This window comes from Oncorhynchus keta, chromosome 19 (genome assembly GCF_023373465.1).
Source record: "Oncorhynchus keta strain PuntledgeMale-10-30-2019 chromosome 19, Oket_V2, whole genome shotgun sequence".
In the NCBI taxonomy this organism is placed as follows: domain Eukaryota; kingdom Metazoa; phylum Chordata; class Actinopteri; order Salmoniformes; family Salmonidae; genus Oncorhynchus; species Oncorhynchus keta.
Window position 1 is genome coordinate 48,451,539 of NC_068439.1, and position 25,159 is coordinate 48,476,697.

At 42.8% G+C, this 25,159-nt stretch overlaps 2 protein-coding genes across 4 annotated transcripts in view; one reads left to right on the forward strand and one right to left on the reverse strand.

Moving 5' to 3' along the window:
• LOC118398395 (ATPase family AAA domain-containing protein 2B-like) overlaps positions 1-6,783 on the forward strand; it is a 120,590-nt gene extending 113,807 nt beyond the window's left edge. The window contains exon 28 of the mRNA XM_035793680.2: positions 3,395-6,783. Within this exon, the coding sequence (XP_035649573.1) occupies positions 3,395-3,436 (42 nt within the window). The 3' untranslated portion in view covers positions 3,437-6,783. The remainder of the gene's footprint in view (positions 1-3,394) is intronic.
• A 4,331-nt stretch (positions 6,784-11,114) lies between these two features.
• LOC118398396 (kelch-like protein 29) overlaps positions 11,115-25,159 on the reverse strand; it is a 355,602-nt gene continuing 341,557 nt past the window's right edge. For all 3 annotated transcript variants that reach the window (XM_035793685.2, XM_035793683.2, XM_035793684.2), the window contains exons 14-15: positions 21,089-21,233; positions 11,115-12,998 (exon numbers count right to left, since the gene is read on the reverse strand). In XM_035793685.2, the coding sequence (XP_035649578.1) occupies positions 12,815-12,998; positions 21,089-21,233 (329 nt within the window). In that variant the 3' untranslated portion in view covers positions 11,115-12,814. The remainder of the gene's footprint in view (positions 12,999-21,088; positions 21,234-25,159) is intronic.

Consider the following 25,159-nt stretch of genomic DNA (forward strand, 5'->3'; position numbering starts at 1 on the left):
ACGTTGTGCCAATTGTGCGCCGCCCCATGGGTCACCAGTGCCTTGCGCCACTCGGGAGGCCCTAGGGTGGTGGACTACTCTTGATACCTCCTACCAGAGACCCATTCAAGGGCACTTACATAATTTTTCTTGCCCATTCACCCTCTGAATGGCATATACAGTGGGGCAAAAAAGTATTTAGTCAGCCACCAATTGTGCAAGTTCTCCCACTTAAAAAGATGAAAGGCCTGTAATTTTCATCATAGGTACACTTCAACTATGACAGACAAAATGAGAACAAAAATCCAGACAATCACATTGTAGGATTTTTTATGAATTTATTTGCGAATTATGGTGGAAAATAAGTATTTGGTCAAAGGTTTTCACACTGTTGCTGGTATTTTGGCCCATTCCTCCATGCAGATCTCCTCTCGAGCAGTGATGTTTTGGGGCTGTTGCTGGGCAACACAGACTTTCAACTCCCTCCTAAGATTTTCTATGGGGTTGAGATCTGGAGACTGGCTAGGCCACTCCAGGACCTTGAAATGCTTCTTACGAAGCCACTCCTTCGTTGCCCGGGCGGTGTGTTTGGGATCATTGTCCTGCTGAAAGTCCCAGCCACGTTTCATCTTCAATGCCCTTGCTGATGGAAGGAGGTTTTCGCTCAAAATCTCACGATACATGGCCCCATTCATTCTTTCCTTTACACGGATCAGTCGTCCTGGTCCCTTTGCAAAAATACAGCCCCAAAGCATGACGTTTCCACCCCCATGCTTCACAGTAGGTATGGTGTTCTTTGGATGCAACTCAGCATTCTTTGTCCTCCAAACACGACAAGTTTTTACCAAAAAGTTATATTTTGGTTTCATCTGACCATATGACATTATCCCAATCTTCTTCTGGATCATCCAAATGCTCTAGCAAATTTCAGACGGGCCTGGACATGTACTGGCTTAAGCAGGGGGACACGTTTGGCACTGCAGGATTTGAGTCCCTGGCGGCATAGTGTGTTACTGATGGTAGGCTTTGTTACTTTGGTCCCAGCTCTCTGCAGGTCATTCACTAGGTCCCCCCGTGTGGTTCTGGGACTTTTGCTCACCGTTCTTGTGATAATTTTGACCCCATGGGGTGAGGTCTTGCGTGGACTCCAGATCTAGGGAGATTATCAGTGGTCTTGTATGTCTTCCATTTCCTAATAATTGCTCCCACAGTTGATTTCTTCAAACCAAGCTGCTTACCTATTGCAGATTATCTTCCCAGCCTGGTGCAGGTCTACAATTTTGTTTCTTTTGTAGGTGACCAAATACTTATTTTCCACCATAATTTGCAAATAAATTCATTAAAAATCCTACAATGTGATTTTCTGGATTTTGTTTCTCATTTTGACTGTCATAGTTGAAGTGTACCTATGATGAAAATTACAGGCCTCATCTTTTTAAGTGGGAGAACTCGCACAATTGGTGGCTGACTTTTTTTGCCCCACTGTATATATACAGTATATCAAAAGTGAGTACACCCCTTACATTTTTGTAAATATGAGTATATCTTTTCATGTGACAACACTGAAGAAATGACACACTTTGCTACAACAGCTTATTATATTACAGTGTAAATTTGCTGTCCCCTCAAAATAACTCACACAGCCATTAATGTCTAAACCGCTGGCAACAAGTGAGTACACCCCTAAGTGAAAGTGTCCAAATTGGGCCCAATTAGCCATTTCACCTCCCCGGTGTCATGTGACTCGTTAGTGTTACAAGGTCTCAGGTGTGTTAAATTTGGTGTCATCGCTCTCACTGACTGGAAGTTCAACATGGCACCTCATGGCAAAGAACTCTGAGGATCTGAAAAAAATAATTGTTGCTCTACATAAAGATGGCCTAGGCTATAAGAAGATTGGCAAGACCCTGAAACTGAGCTGCAGCACGGTGGCCAAGACCATACAGCGGTTTAACTGGACAGGTTCCACTCAGAACAGGCCTCGCCATGGTCGACCAAAGAAGTTGAGTGCACATGCTCAGCGTCATATCCAGAGGTTGTCTTTGGGAAATAGACGTATGAGTGCTGCCAGCATTGCTGCAGAGGTTTAAGGGGTGGAGGGGTCAGCCTGTCAGTGCTCAGACCATATGCCGTACACTGCATCAAATTGGTCTGCATGGCTGTCGTCCCAGAAGGAAGCCTCTTCTAAAGATGATGCACAAGAAAGCCCGCAAACAGTTTGCTGAAGACAAGCAGACTAAGGACATGGATTACTGGAACCATCTCCTCTGGTCTGATGAGACCAAGAAACTTATTTGGTTCAGGTGGTGTCAAGCGTGTGTGGCGGCAACCGTGTCTTGCCTATAGTCAAGCATGGTGGTGGGAGTGTCATGGTCTGGGGCTGCATTAGTGCTGCCGGCACTGGGGAGCTACAATTCATTGAGGGAACCATGAATGCCAACATGTACTGTGACATACTGAAGCAGAGCATGATCCCCTCCCTTCGGAGACAGGGCTGCAGGGCAGTATTCCAACATGATAACGACCCCAAAAACACCTCCAAGACAACCACTGCCTTCCTAAAGAAGCTGAGGGTAAATGTGATGGACTGGTCAAGCATGTCTCCAGACCTAAACCCTATTGAGCATCTGTGGGGCATCCTCAAACGGAAGGTGGAGGAGTGCAAGGTCTCTAACATCCACCAGCTCCGTGATGTCGTCATGGATGAGTGGAAGAGGACTCCAGTGGCAACCTGTGAAGCTCTGGTGAACTCCATGCCCAAGAGTGTTAAGGCAGTGCTGGAAAATGGTGGTGGCCACACAAAATATTGACACTTTCACTTAGGGGTGTACCCACTTTTGTTGCTAGCGGTTTAGACATTAATGGCCGTGTGAGTTATTTACACTGTTATACAAGCTGTACACTCACTACTTTACATTGTAGCAAGGTGTCACATGAAAAGATATACTCAAATATTTACAAAAATGTGAGGGGTGTACTCACTTTTGTGATATACTGTATATATGCAATTCACCCTCTGAATATATATATACACACACAAAATCATGTCTCAATTGTCTCTAGGCTTAAAAATCCTTTAACCTGTCTCTCCTCCCCTGCATCTACACTGATTGAAGTGGATTTAACAAGTGACATCAATAAGGGATCATAGCTTTCACCTGGATTCAACTGGTCATGGAAAGAGCAGGTTTTCTTAATGTTTTGTACACTCAGTTTATATTAACTCACATTCTTCACCATGTTGACTAACCCTTTTAGCATGTGCTTGGCATCAACATTAATTAATTGAGCATCTGTTAGCAAGTTTGTCTTTTCAGTGATAATATGCAAGGTATAATTGTGTATCCAGATGTAAAGCATGTGCTACAAAGACCTTATTTTCTGACCTGTTTGTTTTGATGCTTTTGTTTTTCAGGAGATGGAGAGGAAAGTCCAGAATTTCATTACATTCCTGTGAGACAGCCAGGTTTACCCTGAACACACACACACAAGCGGGACAGAGACAAGCCTTTGAGCCAAGTACTTACACACAGAGCAAATATAGAGCCCTGGTCTTAACATGAACGACAGAACGGGGAGACTTTTCTATGGTGCTATAGTCTCAGGTACCCTGGTCGGACCCAAATCCAGTCACAACCAAACAGACTCCTGGACACGCACACACGAACGGTGAAACAGACATTCCTGGTGCTATTCAGGTGCTATCCTAATCCTTGCTGCTGTTGGGAGTAACTCGGAAACTAACCAACAAAACAGATTGGGTGATGTCATATCCCAACGACGGCCTACTTTTAAACTGGGCGCACACACGTAAACTACATATGTGCGTAGTTGTGCACACACAGTAATCCCATTCACAGATTGTCACCAGCAGTGTGAGTATGTGCAGTTAGCTTTGAGGTTGAGACAGTCTCCTGTCACCATTGCTGAGCCCATGTCATCTCTCAGTACGCCAGTGAATCAAGATTATAGGCCAGTCATCTCATATATACAACAGCTTACAGATCATACTGAGTCATTAAAACAGCTTGGTTTGAATAGCCTCTGGATCTAATCAATTATGATTTTTTTTTTTTTTTTATTGATATGGATCTTATAACCACCATTCTCGCTCCAAACATTATCCAATGTTCTTAACATGACCATACTGTAGGGTAAAGTTGGCACTGCTGGGCTAGAATCAATTGCCAGCATGTACATGCATTACAAAAACATCAAATCCCCATTAATAAGGGTGTTACTGAAATGCATCAATGGGAACTGAGGAAGCATTTGTTCGAGGTTTGCAGTGAACATCAAAATAACATTAATTGACAAGACGTTTCAGTCGTAGCAAACAGATTGACGTGCTGCATCACAGTTCTGTGTAAAAAGAAATATATTCCACACAAGCTGTGCCCTGCTAATTTTTATTTCCTGTCAATCCACACCTAACTGGAGTAACTCAAATGAAATTGGACACCTTTTGTAATTCGCACTGCCTAGCATGTGCTTTATTTTACCCCCAATTAACTTTCCTAAAGAACAGCTGTTAAGGTTTATCAACTGCTCTGTTCCATGTAATGCTGGATGTAGAAGTTCCCCTTAACTAACCTAATCTAGGATCAAATGACAACTCTCAAGCCTAACTTTAACCTTGACAGTGGTGTAATAATATCTGACCCAGGACCAGTGGATAGAAGTCTACAGTAGGAAAGCAGATCTACTCTGTCTTTTCCTGCCCACATGAGTAAAAATGTATTTTATTATTACTTTCATGTCAACGGATGCCACATTAGTCACAGCAAAAGTGGTGCCAATTTTCCGTGACCGTTTTTAGTCGACATTCATAGGAAAACAAATGTTAACTCTATGGATTTAGATAAGGAACTTACAGTTGGCTATGTATTATGTTGTGCATTTGATTCCTAAAAAAAAGTTTTTCTATTGTATGATACATTGGAAACGATGTTTTGAATTGTTTGTGGTGAAGCTTCTGACCATGAACAAGGCCATTCAAGGCAGTGCCCTGTTGAGGTATAAAACAGCATTCTATCGTTTTAATTATTTTGCTTTTGATTGTCTGTCTCGTGGGAGGGGTGTAATTCGCTATAGCCAGCCCATCCATGTTCACCTTGTGGTAAAGATATGCATTTGTTTTTCAACTTTTTCTGGTCTTTTCTTGGCCATGGAAGAATCCATGTTTTGACGAGATGTGGCCAGCCTCAGTCTTTTACATTCACAGTTAAAAGGTGGACTCCGATATGACATGGTTGCAGAAAGTAAACCGCAACAATTAAGTGTTAAAGCACAAGGCTCATCTTCTCCACTGTCTTGGGGCTGTGAAGCAGATACTGTGTGTGAGCGAAGTCCTGCGTCTCACTCATCTCAATATCTGTGGCAGTGGAATTTGGCTGTCTACCTTTTAATGCCAGGGTTCTTCAGGTCCTGGAGAACTACTAGGCATGCAGGCTTTTGTTCCAACCAAATTGTCATGGTGTTCTTCAGGCTTGACTACGATTGGGCAGTAACAGAATCCTGTATGCCTCGTAGTTCTCCAGGATAGGAGAGCCCTGCTTTATGCTGATCCTAACTCCACATCTGCCTTCTCTTGGAGTGCCAGGTGTAGATTTAACAATTAAAATAAACATATGCAAACTAGCATTGGAATACTGCAGAGATAGAGAAACAAAGCTACCTCAGCTTAATTTATTTGAATGCTAATAAGACAAACTGTTTTACTGGGCGCAAACAGTATTTTGCCATGTTCTAAACTATTGTCGCAACACTCAGTACAGCTAAGGTACTGGATAATCAGCACAAGTTCTGTGACTGCTGCGGTAACCCAACAGTTTGTTTGGTTGGTTCTCACCTTTTCCCGTTTTTTTGTCTATATTGCATTTGAGCCGAGACAACATACAGCATTTAATTTCAAGGAAATGTCAAACTGTATATTTCAGTCCTGTAGACCGAGACGTCCTAAGATTGCTTTCCTTTCAGATTGTACTACTACACATATTCGCTAGTGTTGTCCACCAAGCCACAATCTGCTTTTTTTTTTTTTTTCATTTGAGGGTAATTGTTTTTGTAGACTTAAATCTCTTTCTCGTGGTGATTTTAAATTTGTATTTTATTTATTAATAATTAGCCATGTTATGTCTATCATTAAACAAATTGGCAATAGTTGTTACTCGGTTATGAGTTTAGTGCTGAAGTGAGGTAGCGGACTAGCGTGTATTGGAGAATAAAGAAGTTTACAGGTGTCTCAGGTTTCTTCAGGCTACACATGACCTTTCAACTTTCCTATTTATTCCAGTGTGGTGTTTGTTTTTCTTTAGTTTTGTGGTTATGGACTGTGGGATACTGGATGAGGCTAACGTTGACTTAATGGAATTTTTACATCAAAACGATAGTGTGTTGGTAGTGTAAATCTTATTCACGTTGCTGACACAATTTGGCAAGCATCTTATAAAATAACAAATGCCAAAGTTTGTCAGTAATTTTTGTTTCCTTTAAGAATTGGGTTTCAAAATGTCATACATTGTTTTCATCCTCCTTGTTCTTGTCTATACAAACAACCAATTTTTGTCTGGTAGTTAAAGATGATTTAGTCCAGTATGCACACAATTTACTGAGTTTCTCGTGTGGGATTTATTTAGTAGATGTTTTCGTAGCATCACCATGTTTAATGATTTCTTCTTGAGGTTAAAGTTTATTGAACATTCTCTTCCCCATCAAATGTTACTTTGGTGCAAGTTATTTGAGAAACTTTTACTGTATTTCTAAAAACTGCTGTGATATACTTGAATAAAGGTGCAAATTGTACTTTGTCGTTCTTTCATTCCCTCAACTGGATGACCTTAATTGAGCAGTGTACCTGCCTGTCAAAGGACTGAACATACTCAGTTTGGCTTTGAAACGGAATCCTTTTACTTATAGGTTGTGAAGAGGTTAGCTATACACCTCAGAGTTTGATTGCCAAGAGTGATATTGCTCGGTTCAAAGAACCACTCACTCTACAAGGCTTTATTTATAAGACCGTATCAAGACATCTTCTGGCATAATGGCTTGTTTCACTCAAACAAAAATTACAACAGTTATCATGGTATATGTATTATATTTCAATAATAACATTTGTTAACTTCTCCATTTGGGGACAGATTTACAGACAAACCTTGGCCAAACTTGCAAACATCAGAATAAGTTTCAAAGTAGCATTCTATCAGTAGCGCCCCCCAATTGAAATTTTAATATGGCACAGATGGCACATTTCACAGGATATATAAATGTGAAATATGGCACAGATGGCACATTTCACAGGATATATAAATGTGAAGCATCTGGTTGACATTTCCACTCACTACCAAATATGGTGGTGGGAGGAGATGGATTTTGCCTGACAGTTTTCGTAGAATTTGCTAAGTTTTAAAGTCTTTAGGAGTGAGAATTATTATTGCACATGTGCACGCCAGAGTAGGCGTTCCCTAATGCAAATAAATGCTAGAACTTGGCTGCCCACTGATTCATTTGCTCCCACTGGAAATGACAGGCTCTGGTATATATTGGGTTAGTTATAAAACTCTTTGGTTATGGTTTAGGTATTCCCAGGTACCTGGATAGCAGAACCTGGCACACGTTAGTCCTATGCTTGCTAATCTCACCAAGTGGTAGGCTGATACAGGAAATAATCACTATCAAAGCTCAAACTTTTTCTCCACAGACCAATGGCATTTTGTAAAATAGGTACACCTGGCCACCAGAGGGATATATACAATCAAGGTTTACTTTTGTTTCCATTCACTCGGTCTGTCTCAAGTGTATAGTGTCAATATTGCATGATCGCATTCTTGACTAGGCTGCAAACTCGTACGTCCTTTCACAACAAAGATGGAGGATTATGCAACATGTAAGTGTATATTCGTACATTGTAAAGAATATCTAATTGACCACTAATTGGTGGAGTGATGCACTGAGGCGGTAAGCACAGACTAAGATATTATAGCTGCTGTTTCAAATCCCCCGGGGCAAGGTTTTTATGAGAAAAAAAAACGCTCCACTGTTGGTCCTCGAGTCAAATAATGCATACAGTGCCTTGCGAAAGTATTCGGCGACCTTTTGCCACATTTCAAGCTTCAAACAAAGATATAAAACTCTTTTTTTGTGAAGAATCAACAACAAGTGGGACACAATCATGAAGTGGAACGACATTTATTGGATATTTCAAACTTTAACAAATCAAAAACTGAAAAATTGGGCGTGCAAAATTATTCAGCCCCTTTACTTTCAGTGCAGCAAACTCTCCAGAAGTTCAGTGAGGATCTCTGAATGATCCAATGTTGACCTAAATGACTAATGATGATAAATACAATCCACCTGTGTGTAATCAAGTCTCCGTATAAATGCACCTGCACTGTGATAGTCTCAGAGGTCCGTTAAAAGCGCAGAGAGCATCATGAAGATCAAGGAACACACCAGGCAGGTCCGAGATACTGTTGTGAAGAAGTTTAAAGCCGGATTTGGATACAAAAAGATTTCCCAAGCTTTAAACATCCCAAGGAGCACTGTGCAAGCGATAATATTGAAATGGAAGGAGTATCAGACCACTGCAAATCTACCAAGACCTGGCCGTCCCTCAACTTTCAGCTCATACAAGGAGAAGACTGATCAGAGATGCAGCCAAGAGGCCCATGATCACTCTGGATGAACTGCAGAGATCTACAGCTGAGGTGGGAGACTCTGTCCATAGGACAACAATCAGTCGTATATTGCACAAATCTGGCCTTTATGGAAGAGTGGCAAGAAGAAAGCCATTTCTTAAAGATATCCATAAAAAGTGTTGTTTAAAGTTTGCCACAAGCCACCTGGGAGACACACCAAACATGTGGAAGAAGGTGCTCTGGTCAGATGAAACCAAAATTGAACTTTTTGGCAACAATGCAAAACGTTATGTTTGGCGTAAAAGCAACACAGCTCCTCACCCTGAACACACCATCCCCACTGTCAAACATGGTGGTGGCAGCATCATGGTTTGGGCCTGCTTTTCTTCAGCAGGGACAGGGAAGATGGTTAAAATTGATGGGAAGATGGATGGAGCCAAACAGGACCATTCTGGAAGAAAACCTGATGGAGTCTGCAAAAGACCTGGGACGGAGATTTGTCTTCCAACAAGACAATGATCCAAAACACAAAGCAAAATCTACAATGGAATGGTTCAAAAATAAACATATCCAGGTGTTAGAATGGCCAAGTCAAAGTCCAGACCTGAATCCAATCGAGAATCTGTGGAAAGAACTGAAAACTGCTGTTCACAAATGCTCTCCATCCAACCTCACTGAGCTCGAGCTGTTTTGCAAGGAGGAATGGGAAAAAAATTCAGTCTCTCGATGTGCAAAACTGATAGAGACATACCCCAAGCGACTTACAGCTGTAATCGCAGTAAAAGGTGGCGCTACAAAGTATTAACTTAAGGGGGCTGAATAATTTTGCACGCCCAATTTTTCAGTTTTTGATTTGTTAAAAAAGTTTGAAATATCCAATAAATGTCGTTCCACTTCATGATTGTGTCCCACTTGTTGTTGATTCTTCACAAAAAATACAGTTTTATATCTTTATGTTTGAAGCCTGAAATGTGGCAAAAGGTCGCAAAGTTCAAGGCCCCCCCCCCCCATAAATACTTTTCTCCCCTCTCTCTCGACTCTACTGAAGGACTCTTGAATAGCCTTTGTTAAACAGAGTCGGGGAACATCAAATGGTGGGGGGAAAGGAACCATATTTCGGTAATAGAACCAGTTGGAAATATGCGCTGGTACTTAATGAATATGATGTCAGTTTGGTTGTCAACTAGAATGTGTTATCAGGTTCACATAAGTGTTGTGTAATTTTAGTTTCCAAATGAGAGAATTGGGTTTTCATAAGGTTAGAGCTCTGCTCAAATCAGTGGCCTGCCCCTGTGAAGAGACATTGTTGTAAACACAATTTTCAGGTGAGACTGAAATAAGGTGACGATTAATATTGACTGCTATTGATGTAAAATATTACTAGGTCTCTCAGAGTTTATTCGGAAGCTAACAGCTCTATAAACACTTTCGTGGTGCCCCGGCTTTCTAGTTAATTACATTTACATGATTAGCTCAATCAGGTAATATTAATTACAGAGAAAGGATTTTATAGAATGTCATGTCACTTAATCCGGCATAGACAAAGACACCACACAAGCCTAGGACAAAAAGGCTTCTCAACAGTTTTTACTCCCAAGCCATAAGACTGAACAGGTAATCAAATGGCTAACCAGGCTATCTGCATTGTGTCCCGCCCACCCACCCACCCACCCCTCTTTTACGCCACTGCTACTCTCTGTTCATCATATGCATAGTCACTTTAACCATATCTACATACTACCTCAAATCAGCTTGACTAACCCGTGTCTGTGTATAGCCTCACTACTGTATATAGCCTGTCTTTTTACTGTTTTATTTCTTTACTTACCTATTGTTCACCTAATACCATTTTTGCACTATTGGTTAGAGCCTGTAAGTAAGCATTTCACCTGTTGTATTCGGCGCACGTGACAAATAAACTTCGATTTGAAATGTATACGTGAACTTAATTTACAAGGTTTTGGCTGCACTTCAACTTCTCTTCAAAACATGTTAAATGTAATTCTACAGTTCAAAGGGAAAAAACGACATCTCAACTGCAATGCAAACGGCAAAAATCACCAAGAGTCAGGCTCACAACACTGTGAGCTAAACATCAAGTAACATTTTGTTTTTAACTTGTTTTAGTCAATTTGATTAGCAGATGGTGCTAATGACTGCTGTAAAAGGACACTCGTGGAAAAGTGTTCCATCAAGCCCAACTACGTTAATGACAGTGGAGGCTGCTGAGGGGAGGACAGCTCATAATGGCTCGAAAGGAGCTAATGAAATGGCATCAAACACATGTATTTGATACCATTCCACTCCATCCATTAACACGAGCCTATCCTCACCAATTAAGGTGCCACCAACCTGTGGTATTAACGATATTAATTGGAATTAGAACCAGACATAATCATGGCCACCTGGAGATGGGTGTGTGCTAGTAGGTCTGGACAGGTGTGATGGAGTCGATGTTTGTAAGATGTCGTTGTATTGTTTTGAAAACATCAAATCAAATCATACCAATTTTTTTTTTTAATAATCACGGCCACCTGGTGAGGTTCGCATAGGGCTACATTTGTCAGGTTATGAAATGGTAACAGCTAACATGTAACCTTAGATTACGTGCAACTATGTCAACAAGTGTAAGCATCAGCCAAATAAAATGGAACTAAAACACAAGGCTCCATTCAATCTGTAAAGCTGAAGCGTAACAGCTTCCGTGACAGAAATGCAAAGGTCATTTCCGGCTGAGCCGACATGAAACGTGAATGCAGTCTCCGCTTGTAAAAGCTGAACTTCCGCGACGCGGATTGAATAGAGCCATTAAACGTTTTCTAATAGTCGCAAGTATGGCCCCACCATTTTCAGTCCAACCTATCAAGTTTTTTTCTAAAAACATTTATACAGAATCACTTTCAGGTTTTAAAATATACATTTTTCCTTCCCGGTATTTACAGAATGTCCCCAAAACCTTCATCCATATACCCACCCACCCAACAATGATATACAAATAGAAAACAAAAGGATGGAACAAAAACAAAGATGGAGGATAAACGTAAATCTAATGGAACATTTTGATCCTTGGAGCCACTGGTGGTTATTGTGCTTTGGCTGTGTGGAGGAGAAATGCCCCATTGTAGTCTCTTTCTCAGACTCTCTGGGATGTCATGATACAGGGATTCCCTCTCTGCCATTCCCAGGTAAGTCATCTGCCAACAGTGATGTTTCTGGCCCAAAAATACACTAAGTATCCAACATGTCCTTTTAAACCGAGGGGGAAACAACATCTGTACAAAAAAACAAGGCTCCTCAGATTTTTCTTTCATGAATATGTTTCTAAAACCCTGTGGACTTCCTTATCTCTCCACTGTCCCTTTAAGCACTGAGACATCTTCCCAGTTCTCCTGTTCTTCAAATGCCACTACTGAATGTCCTCATAAACCAAGGGAGCCCTCTGATTTGGAAAGAAGTTCCTCACTAACAGAAACCACTAGAGGAGTCACAGAACAAAGACTGGGATGGTTTTTAACATACTTGAGTCACAAACACATAACAGGTAAGGGCCTTTCAATTGAGGCGATGGAACTAAATTAACTATTTGTATGAAACGGAAGAGGAGTTAGCAAGAAGTTGGGAACAACAAACCAAGGAGCTTTTGTCTCGAGTGGCCCTGTGTCTATATTATGGGAGGGGGATAAGCTACACTATATGATACATACAGTAGCTTAGGCACCAGTACCTGACATGGCCAAGTGGTTCAAGATACAGTAAGATGCCTACATTCTGCACAGGGGGTTGATGGGGGACTGAAGGGGTGGGGGTGGGGGGGGGGTAAAGACAACAACACTGGCATCAAGTCCCGAGGGGGTTTTAGTTGGATAGTCCAGTCCAGCGGTGCTGACCGATCAACCCCCAAAAGCTGCACACAGAGTGTCCTGTCCTAACCAGACCAAACCGGTCAGGGGGGAGTTTTCCCGATAGCTTCATAGCTAACACGACACTTAGTTTGTCTCGATTACCCAGCACCACAGCAGAGGGAGACTAACAATAATTGTAAATGTTTGACAGTTCTGGGGGAGAAGTGAACTAAATTCGCCAAATGAACCTGAAGCACTTTGCTCTTCTACAAGAGGCATGGGTCTGGGTTGTCCAGAGAAAATAAAGCCACATTGGCTACAAAGCTTTCAGGAAACTCATTCATCACTGAACCGATCTCAGCCACTCTGGATGTACTTCTTGATGACGACACAGCCGTGTCTGAAGAGAGGGCAGGGCAGCGACTGGAGGAGCGTCCAGTTGTTGGTGTGGGGGTCAAAGATCTCCATGTTGCCCAGGGCAGGACCCTCGCTGCTCACAATGCCCCCCGTTGCGTAGATCTTACCATCCAGGATCACCGCACTGCAAAGAGAAACATTGAAAAACGTACATTTAGTCAAATATCAGACACTCTTATCCAGTGCCTTACAGGAGAAATTAAGATTAAGTGCATTGCTCAAGGGCATGTCGGCTTGGGGATTTCAACGCTCCCATTCCAGTACGCCCATCTTTTGGATAATACAATATAGCTCAGTATTTGTATTACTGAGGTAGCCTAGTGGTTAGAGTGTTGGGCCAGTAACCGAAAGGTAAGTTAAAAAGCTGATAAGGTAAAAAATCTGTCGTTCTGCTTCTGATCGTGGCAGCTAATCCACTGGGCGTCCTGGATGTCGATTATGGCAGCCGCCCGCACCGCTCTGATTCAGAGGGGTTGGGTTAAATGCGGAAGACACATTTCAGTTTAATACATTCAGTTGTACAACTGACTAGGTTTAACCCCATTATTTATTTTACAGTCTTTATTTATCAAGGGTGTCAATTATGGACCTGACTGTATGTTACAGTGTATATATACAGTACCAGTCAAAAGTTTGGACACACCTACTCATTCAAGGTTTTTAAAAAAAATTTTTTTTAACAATTTTCTACATTGTAGAATATTAGTGAATATATCAAAACTATTAATTAACACATATGGAATCAAGTAGTAACCAAAAGTGTTAAACAAATCCAAATATATTTTATATTCTTCAAAGTAGCCATCCTTTGCCTTGATGACAGCATTGCACACTCTTGGCATTCTCTCAACCAGCGACATGAGGTAGTCACCTGGAATGCATTTCAATTAACAGGTGTGCCTTGTTAAAAGCAACAACAACAAAAACATTTAAGAACTTTGAACGTTTCTTCAAGTGCAGTCGCAAAAAACATAAATTGCTATGATGAAACTGGCTCTCATGAGGACCACCACAGTAGAGGAAGACACAGAGTTACCTCTGCTGCAGAGGATGAGTTCATTAGAGTTACCAGCCTCAGATTATAGCCCAAATAAATGCTTCACAGAGTTCAAGTAACAGACATCTCAACATCAACTATTCAGAGGAGACTGAGTGGTCGAAGAAACCACAACTAAAGGACACCAATAATAAGAAGAGATTTGCTCTACCAAGAAACACGAGCAATGGACATTAGACCAGTCAAAATCCAAATTTGAGATTTTTTGTTCCAACCGCCGATCTTTGTGAGACGCAGAGTAGATGAACGGATGATCTCTACATGTGTGGTTCCCACTGTGAAGCATGGAGGTGGTGGTGTGGGGGTGCTTCGTTGGTGACACTGTCAGTGATGTATTTAGAATTCAAAGCACACTTAACCAGCATGGCTACCACAGCATTCTGCAGCAATATGCCATCCCATCTGGTTTGCGCTTAGTGGGACTATCATTTGTTTTTCAACAGGACAATGACCCAAAACACACCTCCAGGCTGTGTAAGGGCTATTTGACCAAGGAGAGTGATGGAGTGCTGCATCAGATGACCTGGCCTCCACAATCACCTGACCTCACCCCAATTGAAATGGTTTGAGATGAGTTGGACCACAGAGTGAAGGAAAAGCAGCCAACAAGTGCTCAGCATATGTGGGAACTCCTTCAAGACTGTTGTAAAAGCATTACTCATGAAGATGGTTGAGAGAATGTCAGGAGTGTGAAAAGAAGTCATCAAGGCAAAGGGTGGCCACTTCGAAGAATCTTAACTATAAAATATATTTTGATTTGTTTAAACACCTTTTTGTTTACTACATGATTCCTTGTGTGTTATTATGTTATTTCATAGTTTTGATGTCTTCACTATTATTCTACAATGAAGAAAATAGAAAAACCCTTGAATGTGTAGATGTGTCCACACTTTTGACTGGTAAGCTATATAAACTCAGCAACAAAAAAAAACGTCCTCTCACTGTTGACTGCGTTTATTTTAAGCAAACTTAACATGTATAACTATTTGAATGAACATAACAAGATTCAACAACTGACTAACAAAAATGGAATAATGTGTCCCTGAACAAAGGGGGGGTCAAAATCAAAAGTAACAATCAGTATCGGGTGTGGCCACCAGCTGCATTAAGTACTGTAGTGAATCTCCTCCTCATGGACTGCACCAGATTTGCTAGTTCTTGCTGTGAGATGTTACCCCACTCTTCCAACAAGGCACCTGCAAGTTCCAGGACATTTCTGGGGTCCAACAGGTCCCAGACATGCTCAATGCGATTGAGATCCAGGCTCTTCGCTGGCCATAGCAGAACACTGACATTCCTGTCTTGCAGGAAATCACACACAGAACGAGCAGTATGGCTGGTGGCATTGTCATGCTGGAGGGTCAAGTCAGGATGAGCCTGCAAGAATGGTACCACATGAGGGAGGAGGATGTCTTCCCTGTAACGCACAGCGTTGAGGTTGACAAGCTCAGTCTGATGATGCTGTGACACACCGCCCAGAGTACAGAGTACAGGCCTCGGTGTAACGTTCATTCCTTCAACAATAAAAGCGAATCCGACCATCACCCCTGGTGAGACAAAACCGCAACTCGTCAGTGAAGAGCACTTTTTGCCAGTCCTGTCTGGTCCAGCGACGGTGGGTTTGTGCCCATAGACGACATTGTTAACCCACTGTTCCCAGGCCGTCATTGAAAATAAGAATGTGTTCTTAACTGACTTGCCTGGTTAAATAAAGGTAAAATAAAAAATAAAAAAATATATTAAAAAAAAAATATTGTTGCCGGTGATGTCTGGTGAGGACCTGCCTTTACAACAGGCCTACAAGCCCTCAGTCCAGCCTCTCTCAGCCTATTGCGGACAGTCTGAGCACTGATGGAGGGATTGTGCGTTCCTGGTGTAACTTGGGCAGTTGTTGTTGCCATCCTGTACCTGTCCCGTCGGTGTGATGTTCGGATGTATGGATCCTGTGCAGGTGTTGTTACACGTGGTCTGCCACTGCGAGGATGATCAGCTGTCTGTCCTGTCTCCTTGTAGTGCTGTCTTAGGCGTCTCACTGCGGACATTGCAATGTATTGCTCTGGTCACATTTGCAGTCCTCATGCCTCTTTGCAGCATGCCTAAGGCACATTCACGCAGATGAGCAGGGAACCTGGGCATCTTTTTTTGTGTTTTACAGAGCCAGTAGAAAGGCCTCTTCAGTGTCCTTCGTTTTCATAACTGTGACCATAATTGCCTCTTCACTGTTAACATTGAGACTGGTATTTTGCGGGTACTATTTAATGAAGCTTCCAGTTGAGGACTTGTGAAGCGTCTGTTTCCCAAACTCGACACTCGTGTTCTCGTCTTCTTGCTCAGGTGTGTACCGGGGCCTCCCACTCCACTTAATATTCTGGTTAGAGGCAGTTTGCACTGTTCTGTGAAGGGAGTAGTACACAGCGTTGTACGAGATCTTCAGTTTCTTGGCAATTTCTCTCATGGAAAAGCCTTACGAGTTTCAGAAGAAAGGTCCTTGTTTCTGGCCATTTTGAGACTGTAATCGAATCCACAAATGCTGATGCTCCAGATACTCAACAAGTCTAAAGAAGGCCAGTTGTATTGATTCTTTAATAATCAAATCAACAGTTTTCATCTGGGCTAACAATTGCAAAAGGGTTTTCTAATGATCAATTAGCCCTTTAAAATTATAAACTTGGATTAGCTAATACAAGGTGCCATTGAAACACAGGAGAGATGGATGCTGATAATGGTCCTCTGTACGCCTATGTACAGTTGAAGTCAGAAGTTTACGTACACTTAGGTTGGACACATTAAAACTTGTTTTTCAATCACTCCACACATTTCTTGTTAACAAACTATAGTTTTGGCAAGTCGGTTAGGACATCTACTTTGTGCATGACACAAGTAATTTTTCCAACAATTGTTGACAGATTATTTCACTTATAATTCAGTGTATCAGAATTCCAGTGGGTCAGAAGTTTACATACAGCAAGTTGACTGTGCCTTTAAACAGCTTAGAAAATTCCAGAAAATGATGTCATGGCTTTAGAAGCTTCTGATTGGCTAATTGACATCATTTTAGTCAATTGGAGCAGTAACTGTGGATGTATTTCAAGGCCTACCTTCAAACTCAGTGCCTCTTTGCTTGACATCATGGGAAAATCAGAAGAAATCAGCCAAGACCTCAGACAAAAAATTGTAGACCTCCACAAGTCTGGTTCATCCTTGGGAGCAATTTCCAAATGCCTGAAGGTACCATGTTCATCTGTACAAACAATAGTACGCAAGTATAAACACCATGGGACCACACAGCCGTCAAACCGCTCAGGAAGGAGACGCGTTCTGTCTCCTAGAGATTAATGTACTTTGTTGCGAAAAGTGCAAATCAATCCCAGAACAACAGCAAAAGACCTTGTGAAGATGCTGGAGGAAACATGGACAAAAGTATCTATATCCACAGTAAAACGAGTCCTATATTGACATAACCTGAAAGGCCGCTCAGCAAGGAAGAAGCCACTGCTCCAAAACCGCCATAAAAAAGACAGACTAAGGTTTGCAACTGCACATAGGGACAAAAATCATACTTTTTGTAGAAATTCCTCTGGTCTGATGAAACAAAAATAGAACTGTTTGGCCATAATGACCATCGTTATGTTTGGAGGAAAAAGCGGGGAGGCTTGTAAGCCGAAGAACACCATCCCAGCCGTAAAGCACGTCATGTTGTGGGGGTGCTTTGCTGCAGGAGGGACTGGTGCACTTCACAAAATAGATGGCATCATGAGGGAGGGAAAAGTATGTGGATATATTGAAGCAACATCTCAAGACATCAGACAAGCTTGGTCGCAAATGGCTCTTCCAAATGGACAATGACCCCAAGCAAAATGGCATAAGGACAACAAAGTCAAGGCATTGGAGTGGCCATCACAGAGCCCTGACCTCAATCCTATAGAAAATTTGTGGGAAGAACTGAAAAAGCACGTGCAAGGAGGCCTACAATCCTGACTCAGTTACACCAGCTCTTTCAGGAGGAATGGGCCAAAATTCACCCAACTTATTGTGAGAAGCTTGTGAAAGGCTACCCGACACGTTTGACCTAAGTTAAACAATTTAAAGGCAATGTTACCAAATACTAATTGAGTGTATATACACTTCTGACCCACTGGGAATGTGATGAAAGAAATAAAAGCTGAAATAAATCATTCTCAACTATTATTCTGACATTTCACATTCTTAAAATAAAGTGGTGATCCTAAGAGGAGAGGAAAGAGAGAGAGGAGAGAGAGAGAGAGGAGAGGAGAGAGAGAGAGAGGAGAGGAGAGAGAGAGAGAGAGAGAGGAGAGAGAGAGGAGAGGAGAGAGGAGAGGAGAGGAGAGGAGAGGAGAGGAGAGGAGAGGAGAGGAGAGGAGAGGAGAGGAGAGGAGAGGAGAGGGAGAGGAGAGGAGAGGAGAGGAGAGGAGAGGAGAGGAGAGGAGAGAGAGGAGGAGAGGAGAGGAGAGGAGAGAGAGGAGAGGAGAGGAGAGGAGAGAGGGAGAGGAGAGGAGAGAGAGGAGAGGAGAGGAGAGGAGAGGAGAGGAGAGGAGAGGAGAGGAGAGGAGAGGAGAGGAGAGGAGAGGAGAGGAGGAGGAGAGGAGAGAGAGGAGAGGAGAGGAGAGGAGAGGAGAGGAGAGGAGAGGAGAGGAGAGGAGAGGAGAGGAGAGGAGAGGAGAGAGAGGGAGAGGAGAGGAGAGGAGAGGAGAGGAGAGAGGGAGAGGAGAGGAGAGGAGAGGAGAGGAGAGGAGAGAGGAGAGGAGAGGAGAGGAGAGGAGAGAGAGGAGAGGAGAGGAGAGAGAGGAGAGAGAGGAGAGGAGAGGAGAGGAGAGGAGGAGAGAGAGGGAGAGGAGAGGGAGAGGAGAGAGGAGAGAGAGGAGAGGGAGAGAGGAGAGAGAGGGAGGAGAGAGAGAGAGAGAGAGAGGAGAGAGAGAGAGAGAGAGAGAGAGAGAGAGAGAGAGAGAGAGAGAGAGAGAGAGAGAGAGAGAGAGAGAGAGAGGAGGGAGAGCGAGGAGAGAGGAAGCAGAGAGAAGCAGAGCGAGATAGTCTGATCACTGAACTTGTTGCTATGAGATGATATTACTTTATCACATTCTCTCGACATGACAACATCGCTTTCCCGAGAGAGATCATAATTAAAATGTGCCTTTGTGGAGGGAGAGAAAAGTTATGAAAAATATCTTTACAAATGTGCTCATCTGATGTGGGGAACAGAAACAGGAGGAGTGTGTGTGGGGGGGATTAACACTTTAGCTATAAACTGATTACAGTTTTGTAATCCCACTGGGGGCTGGAGCAATCTATATTTACATAAGGTACACACACAGCTGATTGATACACAAACTCACAGCCCACAAAAACAAACATCACTGAGAGACACACACCATGAGATTATTACATAAAGAGTAAATCCAGTCAGAAAAAAAGCACAGCTGACCCAGAAGGAACACAGTGCTGGCTAAAGCCCAATTTGGCTGTTAAAGATAAACAAGGAGAATTCAGCCAAGGACACGGAAAAGTAAAAACGAAGTGTCCAGTTTAGTTTATAATGACTGCTGGCGCATAGCGCCGAGTGTGTGTGTGTATGTGTGTGTGATCACCCAGCACCAGTCTTATTCAGTCAGACCTAGGTAAAAGCTAAATGTAGTGGAACAGCTGCTGGTGTATGTGGGAATAGTTTAGCAATTAATAACCTCTGGATCGCTGTCTTCCCAAATGTATTTCTGAGTATCTGTCTAGGGTGTATTCTATGCACTGGGCCCCAAAGTTTAAATATACAGACCTGTGACTTGACTTGGAATCTACAGCATATGACTTCAGACTTGACTCATATTCCTGCTTAATGACTTTTTTACTAAATGTTTTTTGGAGACTGAATAAAACAATTCTAGCAGGATTCCTGTAGGAAGTTTGCATTCCTGTACTGACCCCGAACTTACAAACATTTATGGTGGTGGTTCATACTGCTTCTTACCCGCAGAACTGTCGTGAGTGGTTCATATTGGATTATATGGCTTCTTACCCGCAGAACTGTCGTGAGTGGTTCATATTGGTTCGTATGGGTTGTTACCTGCAGAACTTCTGGAAGTGGTTCATATTGGATTATATGGCTTCTTACCCGCAGAACTGTCGTGGGTGGTTCATACTGCTTCTTACCCGCAGAACTGTCGTGAGTGGTTCATATTGGTTCGTATGGGTTCTTACCCGCAGAACTGTCGTGGGTGGTTCATATTGGTTCTTACCTGCAGAACTTCTGGAAGTGGTTCATATTGGTGCGTATAGGTTCTTACCTGCAGAACTGTCATGAGTGGTTCATATTGGTGTGTATGGGTTCTTACCTGCAGAACTGTTGTGAGTTGTTCATATTGGTGCGTATGGGTTCTTACCCGCAGAACTGTCGTGAGTGGTTCATATAGGTTCGTATGGGTTCTTACCTGCAGAACTGTCGTGAGTGGTTCATATTGGTTTGTATGGGTTCTTACATGCAGAACTGTCGTGGGTGGTTCATATTGGTTCATATGGGTTCTTACCTGCAGAACTTCTGGAAGTGGTTCATATTGGTGCGTCTGGGTTCTTGCCTGCAGAACTGTCATGAGTGGTTCATATTGGTGCGTATGGGTTCTTACCTGCAGAACTGTCATGAGTGGTTCATATTGGTGCGTATGGGTTCTTACCTGCAGAACTGTCATGAGTGGTTCATATTGGTGCGTATGGGTTCTTACCTGCAGAACTGTCATGAGTGGTTCATATTGGTGCGTATGGGTTCTTACCTGCAGAACTGTCGTGAGTGGTTCATATTGGTTTGTACGGGTTGTTCCCTGCAGAACTTCTGGAAGTGGTTCATATTGGTGCGTATAGGTTCTTACCTGCAGAACTGTCGTGAGTGGTTCATATAGCTTCGTATGGGTTCTTACCTGCAGAACTGTCGTGAGTGGTTCATATAGCTTCGTATGGGTTCTTACCTGCAGAACTGTCGTGAGTGGTTCATATTGGTTTGTACGGGTTGTTCCCTGCAGAACTTCTGGAAGTGGTTCATATTGGTGCGTATAGGTTCTTACCTGCAGAACTGTCGTGAGTGGTTCATATAGCTTCGCATGGGTTCTTACCTGCAGAACTTCCGGGAGTGGTTCATATTGGTGCATATGGGTTCTTACCTGCAGAACTGTCGTGAGTGGTTCATGTTGGGTCCGGCTTTGATGTTTCCTTTGTCTGGGTCATAGATGGTGATGGCCCGGGCATAGGCTCCTCCCAGAATAAAGATGTGCCCATTCAGAGTGACCGCTGGGGCATACTTATTATCTGGAGAAGAAACACAAAGAGATGCACGTTACAAAAACAGACAGAAGTGGAGTTAGAAGTTACAGCGATTATCTCTACATGTGTCCGTTTTTAAATACTTATTTTTTTATTTAGCGAATGCAAAGTCCTTCAGCCAAGTGATTGCTTCCGGTCCTGCTGGGTTGAGTGAGTAGGCCTCCGCTGAGTTTGTAGATTAGACAGTCTTCAAGAATGTGGTGCATGGTTTGCTTCACCTCACAGGCACATACTGTAGGGGGCTTGCTTTAATGCCCCATCGTTGGAGGTTGGCAAGGCATTGGCTGGATATGTATGCCAGAACATCGAGCCAGGAAAGCGGGGTGGATTGCAGTATGCCAGTGATGATGTGCATGGTGGTGTTTAGCTGTATGTCGTGCGCGTGCGTGCGTGCGTGCGAGTGAGAGAGACGACCTTGACCAGACAGGTGCATATTACTCTGCTGCTGAGAATGAGAGTGCCGAGGTATGAATGGTGGTGGTAGCAACGCCCCATGTTGAGCCAGCTTGTTTAGAGATCAGGTTGTTCCTGGTTTTAACCTTAGCTGCTGTTGTCCTCAGGTGCTCCCAGAAGGTAAGTGACCTGTGCAGGGTCACCCCAAGGTATCTGGAGGTAGGTTGGCGCTCTAGCTTGTGGTTGTTCATCTGGGTGTCGAGCTCTTTTGGCCTTTTATGGAGGTGGAATATACTGAATACAGTTTTTGCTCGGCTTGGTTGAAGTCGCCATTTGTTGCACTATTGTTCCAGTTTTAGGGTTTGCTCCAGGGTGTCGAAGTTTGGAGCTTGCGTTGCCAGGCATATGTCGTCAGAAGTATATGAATTTTTGGAAGGTGTTTTTTTGGGAGGCCGTTTGTGTAGAGGTTGAACAGAGGCCAGCACTGTGCCTTGGGGGAGACTGTTGGTATGTCTCTTCCATGTACTCTTTGCCTCGCTGAGGTGGACTCTGAAACATCTATTGCTCAGTAGTGTGATGATTTTGGGTGAATAATGGGGGAGGGACCATGACTGCTTCAGGAGGAAGCCAGTGCATCAAATGATATCATAGGCAGCTGTGACGTGAAGAAAGACAGCTTGTTATGAAGCCATTTTTTGATGTAGGTGTTAGAGGAACAATTCCACCCCAAAACTACTGGTAATTTGTTTCATCAGTCCATTTTCATATTAACTTAAAATATATATATGTTTTGTCCATTGTTGATAGAGTCCCAGAATGTTCTACATGTCAGCATTTTGCATCATACCGGCTGTATTTTTGTAGTTTGAAAGTTCTATATCTTGAAAACTTGTTTGCTGACATGCAAAACATCCATCAACAATGGACTAATGAAACAAATACCAAAATATTGTTTTTGAAATCAAAAACAGACACATGGTGTAATATCTACAAAAGGGAGACAGAACTGAAGAGACACAAACGAAGAGAAAATAAGCAGCCAGAAAGAGAAATACACTATAAATATAAAAGTATGTGGACACCCCTTGAAATTAGTGGATTTGGCTATTTCAGCCACACCCGTTCCTGAGAAGTGTATAAAATCGAGCACACAGCCATGCAATCTCCATAGGAAACACTGGCAGTGTAGAATGGCCTTACTGAAGAGCTCACTGACTTTCAAAGTAGCACCGTCATAGGATACCACCTTTCCAACAAGTCAGTTTGTCACATTTCTGCCCTGCTAGAGCTGGCCCGGTCAACTGTAAGTGCTGTTACTGTGAAGTGGAAATGTCTAGGAGCAACAACGGCTCAGACGCGAAGTGGTAGGCCACACAAGCTCACAGAATGGGACTGGCAAGTGCTAAAGCGCATAGCACGTAAAAAGTATGTCCTCGGTTGCAACACTCACTACCGAATTCCAAACTGCCTATGAAAGTAAAGTCAGCACAATAACTGTTAGTTGGGAGTTTCATGAAATGGGTTTCCATGGCAGAGATCACCATGTGCAATGCCAAGCATAGGCTGGAGTGGTGTAAAGCTCGCCGCCATTGGTCTCTGGAGCAGTGGAAACACGTTCTCTGGGTTGATGAATCATGCTTCACCATCTGGTAGTCCGACAGATGAATCTGGGTTTGGAGCATGCCAGGAGGACGCCACCTGCCCCAATGCATAGTGCCAACTGTAAAGTTTGGTGGAGGAGGCTGTTTTTAATGGTTCGGGCTAGGCCCCCTTAATTACAGTGAAGGAAAATCTTAAGGCTACAGTATACAATGACATTCTAGACAATTCTGTGCTTCCAACTTTGTCGCAAAAGTCTGGGGAAGGCCCTTTGTTTCAGCATGACAATGCCCCCGTGCACAAAGAGAGGTCCATACAGAAATGGTTTGTCGAGATCTGTATGGAAGAATTTGACTGGCCTGCACAGAGCCCTGACCTTATAACTCCATTGAACACCTATGGGATGAATTAGACCGCCGACTGCAAGCTAGGCCTAATCGCCCAACATCAGTACCCGACCCCACTAATGCTCTTTTGGCTGAACGTAAGCAAGTCCCCGCAGCAATGTAACATCTAACATACAGGACCTATATAATAGGCGGTGTCAGAGGAAAGCCCATAAAATTGTCAGAGACTCCAGTCACCCAAGTTATAGACTGTTTTCTCTGCTACCGCATGGCAAGCGGTACCCGGAGCGCCAAATCTAGGACCAAACAGCTTCTACCCCCAAGCCATAAGACTGCTGAACAATTAATCGAACCGGACTTTTGACATTGATGACCCCCCCCCACAATTTGTTTTTACACTGCTGCTACTGGCTTTTTATTATCTATGTACAGACATTTCACTCTACCTACAATTTCAAATGACCTCAACTAACCTGTACCCCCGCACACTGACTTGGTACCGGTACCCCCAGTATATAGCCTCATTATTGTTATTTTATTGTATTACCTTTTATTATTTACTTTAGTTTAATTGGTAAATATTTTCTTAACTCTTCTGAAACTACACTGTTCCGTTAACGGCTTGTAAAGTAAGCATTTCCCGGTAAGGTCTACACTGTATTCGGCGCATGTGACAAATAAAGTTTGATTTGATCGAGTGGAAAGCCTTCCCAAAAGAGTGGAGGCTGTTATAGCAGCAAAGGGGGGACCAATTCCTTATTAAAGCCCATGATCCTGGAATGAGATGTTCAACGAGCAGGCGTCCACATACTTTTGGTCATATAGTGCAGCCAGGGATAGATAGAAGTTGAAAACACAGAGGTGATGAGCTAGAATGAAAACCAGGCAAAAACCAAATAGAAGTTACTGTTTCAATTGTATTATCCTCACTGCAGAATCTCCCCGGCTATAATGGCATCATTTTGTTTTCCATGTCACCTTCTGTCTAGCGCTGCGTGCAAAATCACATCTACATTCCTCTTACCACTTCCTTGAGTTCGAGGCTGGAGATTAAAAATACTATGGTTTTGGGAAATGGGAATTTCACAGTGAACGGATAACAATTGAAATAGCAGTATTCATGAATCAGCTTGACGTTCTATTGTTTGTGCTCCAAATGTGTTTATACCTGGTTCCAATATAAAGGTCTTAAGTCTTAATAATTTACTATTGGATTACACCCTATGGCAATCCTCTGTGTGTGTGTGTGTGTGTACACAGTATACACACACACACACACACGCACACACACACACACACACACACACACACACACACACACACACACACACACACACACACACACACACACACACACACACAAAGTCAGAAGTCTACATACACACATTAAAACTCATTTTTCAACCACTTCACACATTTCTTGTTAACAAACTATAGTTTTGGCAAGTCGGTTAGGACATCTACTTTTTGAATGACACAAGTAATTTTTCCAACAATTGTTTACAGATAATGTCATTTATAATTCACTGTATCACAATTCCAGTGGGTCAGAAGTTTACATACACTAAGTTG